A 12,039-nucleotide genomic window follows, 5' to 3' on the forward strand; every position below is an offset into this window, starting at 1 on the left:
GGCCTTTCGGAGATTTATTTCAAGACGCGGGGCACCTTCTACAATTTACAGTGATAACGCGCTCACTTTCAAGAAGGCGGCCCAGGACATCAAAAAATTGTGGACTGTTGTTAGAAGTACGTATGCACAAGACTTCGCCGCAAAGAATCGCATCAGCTGGAAATTCATTGACGAAAGAGCTGCCTGGTGGGGCGGTATGTGGGAAAGGTTGGCGATCGGTGAAAACTTGCTTGAGAAGAGTACTCGGACGTCAATGTTTGACATCCGAAGAAATGACTACATTACTTCACGAAGTGGAAGCAGTGGTCAATTCACGACCACTTACCTATCTACACTCTACGCCTGACGAGCCGAGCGCTTTAACGCCTGCACATCTACTGATCGGGAGAAACTTGTCAGCGCTTCCTGAAGTCTCTGCCACAACTGTGGTCCCTCGATCAAATTCTACGGTAGTCAGTAGAAGATGGATACATCGACAGAAGTTGGCTGACCAATTTTGGAAGAGATGGAAGCATGAGTATCTCCTGGAATTGCGGTCAGCTCATCAGTCGGACCCCAAAAGCAACACAACAAGACTGTCTCAAGGAGATGTTGTGCTAGTACAAAAGGATAAAGTTCCGCGGCACATGTGGAGGCTGGCCCGGATAACCCAACTTTTCAGAGGACGAGACGACCTAGTGCGGTCTTGCGAACTGCGACTTGTATCTGGAAGGCTGACTCGACGACCCGTCCAGCTACTGTACCTGTTAGAAACAGCAGAAAGATGAGCGACGAACTTTGGCTCATTTTTGGGGGGAGGATGTTGTGGTTTTATTTGGTTTGCGGACTAAGAGTTGATGAGGAAAACGACGTGAGCTTCTTCGTCTTTGTGTACGCTTGCTTACGGTTCGATTTTTTTTTGTTTTTTACTGTTGGACGATGTTCTACGGAGTCCAGTAAAGCTAGTCTTATAGAGCAGTGCTGCTGTCATTCTTTTTCTGAGTGGAAGCTTAGGTTTTCACAACAGCCCGTGCCCGTGCTTTGGGAGAATATGGGAATTTCTTGAGAGTGTCGACCTTCACCTTTCCCCCTTGACAACAAGGGAACGAGTCAACGAGATCTCCCCTCTCCAACAGTGATTGGCTGTCGTTGAGCCCATGTATATCGTGACATTTTGGCCTGTTTCGCGGAGAGTGAGTTGCTTAACCTCTTCAATGTCCGTCGTGTGCAATTGTGTGATATTCGAATTTCTTCAGAACCACTACTTCTTTCTTAATGCAACTTTTACGATTGTGTCCATACTGTGTCCGCAAGCATACTTTGCTCAGGCTGCGGAATCGGTCTGTCCGTACGTGTCCGTTCCTTTAAAGGGACTGTCTGGACCCAAAGCGTGAACTAAAAGGGCGTTGCCGCACGGTTCCTTATGTCTTTTGTATTCGGGCCCGATAATTTTTTATGGGATTTTACAGTTGACGCTTTACCCTCGATTAAAAGCCGCACCACGATCAACCGTGACGTCACAGTTGTCCCCTTCCGGTGTCTGCTCTGCGTCTTGCGTGCTTTCGTTTACCTATCGCGTTTCTGCTGCTTTTCGACGTTTACAGTTTGACAGGTGACAGTAGTTGTGAAACATCCATTGAAAAATGGTTGGACACAGGTGCTGTTTTGTTCATTGCAAGAACAAGAGGGAAAACACAACGGGTGTGACGTTTTTCGGTTTTCCGAAGTGCGAGCGCCTGAAACAGTTGTGGATAGCGAAAGTTCGTCGTCCCGGATGGAAGTTGTATAAGTCAAGCAGACTCTGTTCCGACCACTTCACCGCGGACTGCTTTGAGGAGGCAGAGAGACTACAACAAGAGTTTGGCTTAGTTCTTCCCGGAAAGCGACTAAGGCAAAGACTCAAACCTGACGCCGTCCCGTCACTTTTCGTTGAGCACGAAGGTGACTTCGATGTACCGTCGAGTTCATCGCGCCGTGATAGTGTAAGTCTTTGTTTCCATGAGTTTTAGTCAGGTTTGTTGGGCTAAATTAACTTGTTTCATATCTGATTGCGCAGGATGAGGAGCCCGGCACGTCAGGCTTTCCTTTCGAAGAGATGAGTAAGTGCTATTGTCAGTTAGTCATGTACAATTGTATACTGTCGAGGAAATTGATTGCGTTGCTATTTTCGTGTCGTGCTGAGGCGAGACACACATGCTCAAGCACATCCCTTCATCAAAGCCACGAACATCAATTTCCATCGTGTTCACCCAATAGCTTTTCATTTATGGAGCTGTATGTGTCATACTGTTTCTCTCACTTTTTCAGGTGTGCCACCAGTGCCATTCCACCATACTGTTTCACAAGAGTCTGGCGCACAATGCACAGTATCTACAGGTGAATATAGTGTTTGCAATTCCAAGTAGCTAAACTAAAAAAACATCAGTTAATGCATTTGAAACATTTTCGGAAACCCCTTTGCAAAGTGGTTTCAAGTGGACAGAACCATCTTTAGAGGCTGACACAGACAGTACAAAGTCAGATGTGTGATTTTTTGTGTGTGTGTTATATGTATTGTGGTTTGGGCATGTTCAGAGACGATGCCTATGCCACGAATCATCAAGCTCGCTAAATTCATTTCCTGGTGGTGGCATAAGTTTATCTTTGTCGCATACCTAAACATATTTTTATTCTACATGCATGAATGTTTCCCTCTGTCCATTTACTTTAAGAAAGCGGTATCCTTGAGTTTGAGGAAAGCGTGACACAGAGTCTAAAGACATGACGCAAAGTGGGCTCAAAGTTGGCAAACCTGGAAAACTGGGATCACAAATTAGAAGAAAACTTTGAATCTGTTTGAGTCGCGTCACTAGTTCGTGTCACTCCTTCCCTGAAACTCAACCCAGTCGAAAAAAAGGAATTGGTCCAATTGGACATTTTCCCATTCAAATCAATTGGAGTTCCAGTTGTGTTTTTGTCACCCATTGCACTAAAACCAGTTGAGATCAATTGGTCCCCCCATTACAAAGAACTGGCAAGCTCAGGCTTACCAATCGGTCCCATGCTAGCTAACCAACTCAATCCAAATGGTTACACAAAATGGTCCAGTTGGACCCAGTAGGGTCTCTAACTGGAAACAAGTAGCCCTGCCGGGTCTGCCACATAGGGCTACAGCTACGGGTTCATCAGAGAATATCACACACGAACATATGCAGGAGGTAACAACTTGTTTATTGTACGTCCGGACTAGTCTTGTTGACTAGAACTGCTCAGAACAAAGTACTTTACAATGGTCACTTCCAAACGAAAACAATACAACAGGTTTTTGTTAAAAAGCTATTAGCTATCTGGCGCAAGGCGATGACACGTCATAAGGGAGGTTCAGATAAACATATATATCTATCGAGTTACTATCACCCACCTTAGTTCGGATTTGAGAGTTCAGGAAATTCACAACTGTCATACACGGGCCGCTTGTCCTTTCTCGTAACTCAGCTGGTGCACGGATGTGAAGAGAAAATTCTACGCATAACACAACAGCTCACGACACAAATACAATTATGTTCGCGTCCTTACACGGTCTGAAAAACCATACGAAACGCTTCATTCACGGAGCTGCATAATCGACGCGATCGACGTCAACGGAAACTTGTTCAAACATGATGATGATGATGATGATCCTGGAGGCTATCCCCTTTGTATCGGGTGGACTGCGTAGCATGTACAACGCGTCCTAGATTCTGGGATGATGTCGATGCGCTGCGTCAGACATGACGATGAGAGCATCAAAGTTTCGGTTTCAAACTGAAGGGAAGACAGCGAAAGCTTTACTCGTGCGATGTAGAACCACAAACTTTCTTTGCCGCTATCATTTTATATTTTACATTTCTATTATTTTATATTTTTTTATCATTTTATATCATCTGTGGCTATGAAACCTAATTTACGCATTTTCTGCTATTTATGCCGAAAAATCTCACTCTCCGGGGGACGAACTAATCCTTAAAATATAAAATACTGTTAATATAAATTACTGTTGCTTATTGATAGCATTAATAGTTTAGGTACACCTGCACTGACTAATTGTATTGAGAATACTGAGTAACATCACTCACTTTACAACTCTACATTGGGATCAGTTACCAATTGGGCCAACAGTTGCTAATTGTCTGCTAATTGGGCAGACCAATTGGAGACCGAGAAACCAAATGGAACTGGAGTTCCCTATTAGAACGACCAATTGCACCAATGATGACCAATTGAGTGTCCAGTTGGAGTGCATGAAACCAAATGGACCTTCCAGTTGGTGTTCAACTACCAATTGGACAGTCCAACTGGAACTGAACGATCCAACAGGTTTTGACATGGGACCTGTTGAGTCCTATTCGAACCAATTCGAAATTCCAACTGGACCATTTCCTTTTTTTTCGGCTGGGAAGGATGTCGCCTTTGACCTTCACACCAGATAAACTCCCTGAGCAACCAGCTGTCTTTCCCCTTGCGCACTCTATGTGCCAGCTGAAAATCCGCTGCTTCACTGCCAACCACACACAGCTCTTTCAGCAAGAAGCTATACGAACCAATGCCTTCCTTAAATCCATTGACCCTTTAATGACATACGCTGTGCCTGGCCGCATCAAGGAATCGTTGCTTCATCGGCTGCGGCTGAATGTGGCACGAATTCCACTCCTCCTATTTAAGATGTATCAGTACCCATCACCTCTTTGCCCAACGTGCAATGTAAAAGCCAATGTGCCACACATCCTCATTGCCTGCCAGCGGTACGAAGATCACCGATCGAGTCTCCGCCGCCGCCTTGCTCATCTAGGCTACCGAGAGCTTACCCTCGCGGTGCTACTTGGCCCTACCCAGCATGCTGAAGTCACTTCGGCGCTGACACGATTATGTAGCGCCCTCCGTGGACGCAATCATGGTGACGACGACGCAATAAACGCACCTGCCAGGTAACAACTGGCCGGCGCGTTTATTATCTAAAGATTTCAAGATCTTCAAGAATCTAAACTCCTGGGCATTCTCTGATGTGTCCTATGCCCAACGATTAGTGAAGGAGATCTTTTTTTTTTTGTTCTTGAAAGCTTTAGGGAATAGCAAGCCCACACCGTGGCTAACCTTTCCTTTCTCTGTCTTTTTCCTCTTTTTTTTAAGTTTGCATGAAACATATCCCCCCCCCCCCCGCTTCATCATTTATTATAAGTGCTGAAACCTATTGATGGATGCTGTTCATTTGCAAAGGACAAAAGGTGGCAACACAAGTCATGAAAGCAGGGACTGAAACCGAAACAAATATCAGTTCGGTTCCTGTCCAGTGTCAGAACCCTGAAAGCAGTCTCAGTTACGGTGGGTGTCACAAAATGAGCATATTTATCTGTTGCGCTTTGAAACGCTGGTGTAGTGCCGTCTGCCCGTTCGAAGAAGGAGTGAACTCTTTCTCCCACGCATCCACAACATTCCCTGTAAAATAATTCGTTTCGGTCTCTATTATCTTGTGCACATTCATTTCTCATGCTGTAACAAGCTATAAGGAGGCAAAAATGTGTGTGTTCAGCAGTTAAGCAGACAGATGTGGAAACAAACAATGTGTAACGCTTTGTATCTTAAATGATCAGAATGATCCACTTCATAACTCATAAGGGACGTACGCAATAGATGTCATACGATGTGTATGACATCCTATCATGGATCCAAGCACATTAGATGGTATGTTGCCAACACAACTCTGAATAAAAAAAATGACGAAGAGATCAACTTTAAGAGATACGACACAGAAAACCGGTATTCAGAGTTGTAAGGCAATACAAATATTGGATACAAAGATGTTCATGCTTGAACCGATCCATATGAATTGGTGAACGGGAACCTCATTTTAATTAATTCCTTGCCTCAGACACAGGGCCAAGACGAGCTATGCGTGATGCCACGACTCAGACAGATATGCATGTCGAGGAGGGTCCTTCAGATGCACGACCAAGATCTACACGGGATGTGATGACTCAGACCACCATTGAGCCTCCACCTCGTATGGTCATAGTGCATGTACCAGTGGCACAAGACACCGCCCAAGCTTCCTCATCTTCTATGCCCGTCCCTCATATGGACGAGCCAATAGACGCATGCGTATCACCCGAGAATGACAACATAACATTCGGTACTCCCAGTCACCAGCCACTCAGATCATCAACACCTTTTGGGAACCCTCTTTCACCTGACCGCATGGTGCTCTCATTCTCATCAGAAGGGCAGGAAGACACAGTCGACGTATTTGATGAGCAGCACAGGTAGGGGTGCTGTTAGAGCTGAAATATTTATAGTTCTATAAAGCGTTGATTGCTGGGCGTGGCACTACATGACTTCATTGAATCTGAGTGCGACTTGACAAAAGGAAGAGAAATGACAGGACAGGTGCTACTTTCAACTGGGTTTATTTCTGGAAGACAGCAGGAAGGTACGACTGTGCCTCGGTGCAAGGCGACATACTGTTTTTTTTCCCTCCACTAGAGAAGTGCAAGATACTAGACTGGCTAGGCAAGAACTTGCAACGACAGCGAGACAACTTTCACACCTCACCAGTCTAGTATTTTGCACTTATCTAGTGGAGGGACAAAACTAGTATGTAGTCTTGCACAGGGGCATTGTCGCGCCTTCTTACTGTCTTCCAGCAATAAACCGAGTTGAAATTAACACCCGTCCTGCCGTTTATCTACCATGTGTCTCGTCCTAACTGCGCTTCGATTCAGTGAAATTTATAGTTGTGTGCAACTTATAGGATGAAAGAGAAATCTAGTCAATCAGCCCTGAAAATTTTACAGTCTCGCATATAGGATGGCTCATGGCTGTAAGGTGGAGAGGTCATGCTCCGTCTTGCAACAGATAATGTAGTCCCTGGTACTCGCTCTGCTTCCATATATTGTTAAAATTGGCCGCATGACACTATGTGAGCCCTCCTTGCCACTCCCTCGCTGATGCTGCATGGTGGTGCTGCAGTATTTCTCTGGGCGGGCTATTCAGTCTCATTATGTCCAAGAGTGAACGTACGTCATGGAAGATTGCTTTTCCTTCTTAAGTTTAACAGAGCTATGGCTGTTTAAGGTAGCACTAAAAAGCAAGCTGCAGCTAAGTTTCTCTCATTACATACATTTGCTTTAAGAGCATTAAGCATCATTTTGTAGCCTATCCTGATCTACTATACCATCTGTTAGTTCACAGATACAAAATGATGACCCGTCCTACCAGCTCAGCTCGGAGCTTGGATATGACAGTGATGGAGAGTGAGTGCACTACTTTGGATCTGTACGCAGCAGTTGTGCTTCGGCTATCAACCCCCTGTTCATTACTCTCTTGACAGGCCAGTTGACATGGCAGATACACGTCATCTTGTCGACGAGCTGGAGGCTGGTGGGTAAGTGTTGTGAGGGAGTGCAGGTTGCTGTCCCCCTTGATGGTTGTTGTTATCACGCAGTTTGCACACATTTCTGTTCTTTTTCCTCAGTGGCCATTTGCAGCGTAATATGCCACTTTGCTCCAGTTATTTTAAGAATGTTTGGAAATGCACAGAGCAACCAACTTGAGCAAGAGGGGTGTGCAATGTGTGTAACACATTGCGAGGGACTTTTTTTTTCTGACTTTCTTGTGGGATTCTGACTAGCCCTGTCGAAAATGAATTCTGAAAACCTTGTAATTGCTCGCATTTGATGTCTTCCCACAATGTCTGTAGAGCAGCCTTCCTCACTGCCTGACATGTACATTGTGTCACGTTCCTGCTTGGTGGAACTGCTGCAAGTGTGTGCTCTGTGCTCATCAAGGGAGACAAGTGTACAGCTCACTACTATGGGCTCACTTGCCAGAGCCACAGTCACCTGTGTGAGCGGCCACAGGAGGCAATGGAACAGCCAGCCCCTTGTGCACGAGAAACCAGCTGGAAATATTGCGATGTGTTCTGCGATCTTGTTCTCTGGCAGTAGCATCACCAAGTCACTGCGCCTGTTCGACATCATGGGTATTGCTCGAATACACCGGAGCCAGTACTTTGAGTACCAGAAATGCTACTTATTCCCGGCAATACAAAATGTGAGTTACGCTGATAAATTATGCAGGCATGTCGCATGAATAGTTCATGTGTATTATAGTCTTTATCTCTGCACATTAATTATCCATTCCTGCTCATATAAATTCCATGTATGCACACACACACAAACAGCAAGGCAGACATTGCTTCATGCATGAGGGACGTACCTTTTGCATAAATTTTTTGTAGCAGTGATATGCAATGTGTATGCCACAGTATTACAAGGGTATTACATAGGGTGCCCCAGGAAACATGTTAGTGAATTACGTACAAAAACTATGCCTCTTAGAATAATGTGGTCAATGGTATTCGTTCTTACTAGGTTTGTGCTGCCTCTTGATATGAACATCATCAGTCTTATTATGCCATTTTATATGAAACTAAAACATTTGCCAGGTGAAGATTGGTTTCTTACCACACCAACGGCTTGTCAAATTTATACTGAAGTTCATGGTAATTAACACAGGTATTGAAGATCTATCAGATCGGGAAATATCACGGAACATCATGCATTCCGGGGGCTCAGAGGTCCACCTCAGACCTCCAGCAACTCGAGCTTCCTGGAATCGCCTGGTTTCTCGCATTTCTCACTGCTCTCATTGCTTTCGCTCTTGTTGCTCTCTGCTGAATTTCCACGACACTCCCAATGGCCTGGTATAATATCGTTCATGGATTCAAATCTTGCAGGTGCAGCTAAAAAATAACTTTTTTTTTACTAAAGTCACGCAAACATGTCAATAGGCGCCAAGGCGCCCCGCTCAGTGGTGGTAACCGAAGTCGTGCTGAAGGTGGTAGGTTCACATCCTACCACCAGCTATGCTGTCTGAGCTTTTCTGTGGGTTTTCCCAAGACTTTCCAGACAAATGTCTGCACAGACCCCCTGAAGTCGTCCCAGGAGACGTACTAATCCCCCTGCCGCCCTGTTGTCCTTGTTCCATCTGTCCACATCTGTGTGTTGCTCGTAGCCACAGTTGCTTCGTGGTGCTAACTCAGAATATAAAATAACTTTTGCGACTATCTTTCTGTGCACTGGATTTGCCATCTCCTGTAGTCGGGACTGAGAACAATTGCTGTCCTGTGGGCACTCCAAAAAGTATCATGTTCTGCTATTTTTTTAAATTTGATTGCTCCCTGTCAATTATCATGTATTGGATTAAGGTTGGAACATGCTTTAAATTGGTGGTGCAAACAGCAACCTTTGCTTGGCACAAACTACAGGTCATCTCGTAACAATTGCCATGATGAAACTTCCATACAGCTAGATGACATTCACATCAAGGAATGAGGAAAATCCAGTTAGAGCGTATGTCGTTGATTGTGTGATTCGAAGTGGTGTGGTTGTTTTATTATAATTCAATGACACGTTTTCTGGGACACCCTGTACGTTAGCCTCATTTGTATGAGGCTACATTCAAACACGTAAGGTAATGACGTTTCTACTCAACACTTGATGCAGGTTTGGGAAAAAGAACAGGCAGCAGTGACAGAGAAACTAGAGGGCAGGCCTTTGCATCTGGCTGGTGATGCTCGTTGCGATTCTCCTGGGCACACTGCACTTCATGGAACATACACTGTCATGGAGACAACAGTCAACAGGATTGTGCACTTTGAAGTTGTTAAGGTATATTTCCTAAATTAATATGCTCTGCCACATATGTCTGCACATCTGGCTTATTTCCAAACTTATGGATAATAACTCCAATTTAAAAATTCAACTTTCAGGCAACCACTGTATCCTCCAGTTATTGCATGGAGCAGAAAGGACTGGAGCTGTGCCTTGACTACATCGCGACTAAGGGGATGGAGGTGAACACACTTGTGACGGATAGGCATTCACAGGTGAAGGCCTTCCTGAGGAACAAGCATCCACATATAAGCCATCGCTTTGACGTGTGGCATGTCGCAAAAGGTGAAATGTTGTTGCATAAATAGAAAGGGTCAAGAGATTTTCATTGAGCACTAAACAAAGGAAACTGTGCAGGCATCAAGAAAAAAATAGCAGCTGTATCACAGTCTAAGAAGCATCAGGTGCTGCGACTGTGGTGTGAAAGTATCATCCGGCATCTCTACTGGTGTGCCCGCACCAGCGACAATGGGGAGCTTCTACTTGCAAAGTGGGAAACAGTCGTGAGGCATGCCATCAATGTCCACAGCCATCCAAACAGTCTCCACCCAGTCTGTTTCCATGGTGATTTGGGTGAAAGAGAATGGCTTCATGAAGGTAAGTCCTTCCTTCCTGTGACGCTCATATGAAAGAAAGCTCTGCTTTTGACAGTGCTCTGCAGCATATTTCTGCTGCTTGTTAACATTTTGTTACTACCTGATGTTTCTTTCCTCTTTGTTTATTCTACCATATCAGGCAGGAGGGAGAAACAACAAATGAATAAGTAAAGAGGCACAATACTAGCACGAGAAACAGGGGCTGTGCACAGCACTTCCTTGTACAAATAAAAAAGAACAATTTTTGAGTTTTCGTATAAAAACTTTTCTGAAGCTGCCAGTTGTAGTGAATAAATGAATATATATCTGGGTTCAGGGACAGAGACATACAAGAAGCTTCATGACATCCTGCTTGCAAAACAACTTGTCAAGGATATTCCCCAATTGTCATCTGCTCAGCAAACATTTGGACTGGAGACCTTCCATGCAGTGCTCATTCACTTCGCTCCAAAATCCTACAGTTTTTCAGACCAAGGAATGGTTGCAAGGTACACTCATTACTGTCACTGTGTTGCAAGTACACATGTGAATGTACGTTAACATAAGTATAATACATAAAACAAGATAAAAGCATGAAAACATAAGCATCTATATGGTAGCAATGCAGGTATTTATTTATTTGTACCCATGAAGGACATGAGTCTGCTATATATGATGCCCCCTGACCCACAACCTTGTCACAAAAAAAGGCAACCAGCTTTGTTTGGTGTTAAATGTTTTGCTCGTCTTATATGATTGTTTCCACTGGCTACGTAGTTTCGGTGAAAATCAGTGGAAAGTTGTCACATCTTTCTAATGCTAAAGCAGTGAATTTACATTGATCTATATGCTTCTAGGACTGCGCTGGCAGCATTGCACTATAATGCTAATGCAGATCGCATAGCACAGGTTAGGGATGGTGTCGTGAAGCATCGTCTGAAGCCCTCCAAAGTGCGGAAGACATGGATTGCTGTTCCTGTGAAAGAGGATGCTTTGTACAGTAAGTAATCAGAGGAAAAAAAATTGGATTGGAGACGCTTCCTGGAGGACAAATAATATATAAAACGTAATGACCAAATCATTACCCTGGCCGCTAACTACTGTTTTTTCTGTTTTGCAGCGTACACAGATGATCTCAAATCTGCCGTCTACGAGCGCATTGCCCTTTATCCCTCCTTCAGAAAGGCGAGAGCAGCTCTGGTGGAATTATCCCTGCCTACCAGAAGCAGCAGCTATGGGGAGAGACCAGAGCTGAGTGATGTATTGGATTCGCAATACAGCAGGTTTTAGACTTCCATTGCCATGAGAACAAATCAGTCATATCACCATTACCACCTAGCCAAAAAGCAAACATATGTATTAGAGTTGGTAAGGTAGTTTAGTAAAATAGTCCAGTGTCTTGCAGCTTTGCGTAGGCACACAACTACAATCATGAGCACCACCACAGACAACGAAAACTGATTAAGCTAACACGCCTTCTCAGCGACTTCCAGGGTGCGTCGTCTGAAGGGACAAACCAGTCACTCTCTCTCACTCATCCTCCTTTCGCTCTTACATTTTTATACACTCATACACATATTCATACGGCAGGGATCGACGCAAGCGGCAAATGTTGAAAATGAGAGAACTGATGTTCTGAGGCTGGAACAACATAGAAGGGACTTTCCTCTTTCATCGTTAATTTCTTAGGCAACTTGAGGCCCTGTATGTGATTGTCCCTTCTATGTTGTTCCAGCCTCAGAACATCAGTTCTCTCATGTTCAACATTTGCCGCTTGCGTCGATCCCTGTTGTATGAAT

General features: G+C 44.5%; 2 protein-coding genes across 2 annotated transcripts; both read left to right on the forward strand.

Annotated features, from left to right (window-relative positions):
* Positions 1–1,597: 1,597 nt before the first annotated feature.
* Positions 1,598–7,411, forward strand: LOC135383035 (uncharacterized). The gene is made up of 6 exons (XM_064612673.1): positions 1,598–1,961; positions 2,036–2,078; positions 2,287–2,355; positions 5,864–6,254; positions 7,176–7,244; positions 7,322–7,411. The coding sequence occupies exons 1-6, from the start codon at positions 1,623–1,625 to the stop codon at positions 7,377–7,379; spliced, it is 969 nt and encodes a 322-aa protein (XP_064468743.1). The 5' UTR covers positions 1,598–1,622; the 3' UTR covers positions 7,380–7,411.
* Positions 7,412–7,680: 269 nt separating this feature from the next.
* LOC135384273 (uncharacterized) lies at positions 7,681–11,747 on the forward strand. Its single transcript, XM_064613484.1, has 7 exons — positions 7,681–8,043; positions 9,498–9,662; positions 9,764–9,950; positions 10,023–10,262; positions 10,578–10,749; positions 11,098–11,240; positions 11,361–11,747. The coding sequence occupies exons 1-7, from the start codon at positions 7,681–7,683 to the stop codon at positions 11,528–11,530; spliced, it is 1,440 nt and encodes a 479-aa protein (XP_064469554.1). The 3' UTR covers positions 11,531–11,747.
* Positions 11,748–12,039: the final 292 nt, after the last annotated feature.

This window comes from Ornithodoros turicata, chromosome 2, assembly GCF_037126465.1.
Source record: "Ornithodoros turicata isolate Travis chromosome 2, ASM3712646v1, whole genome shotgun sequence".
Taxonomy (NCBI): Eukaryota; Metazoa; Arthropoda; class Arachnida; order Ixodida; family Argasidae; genus Ornithodoros; species Ornithodoros turicata.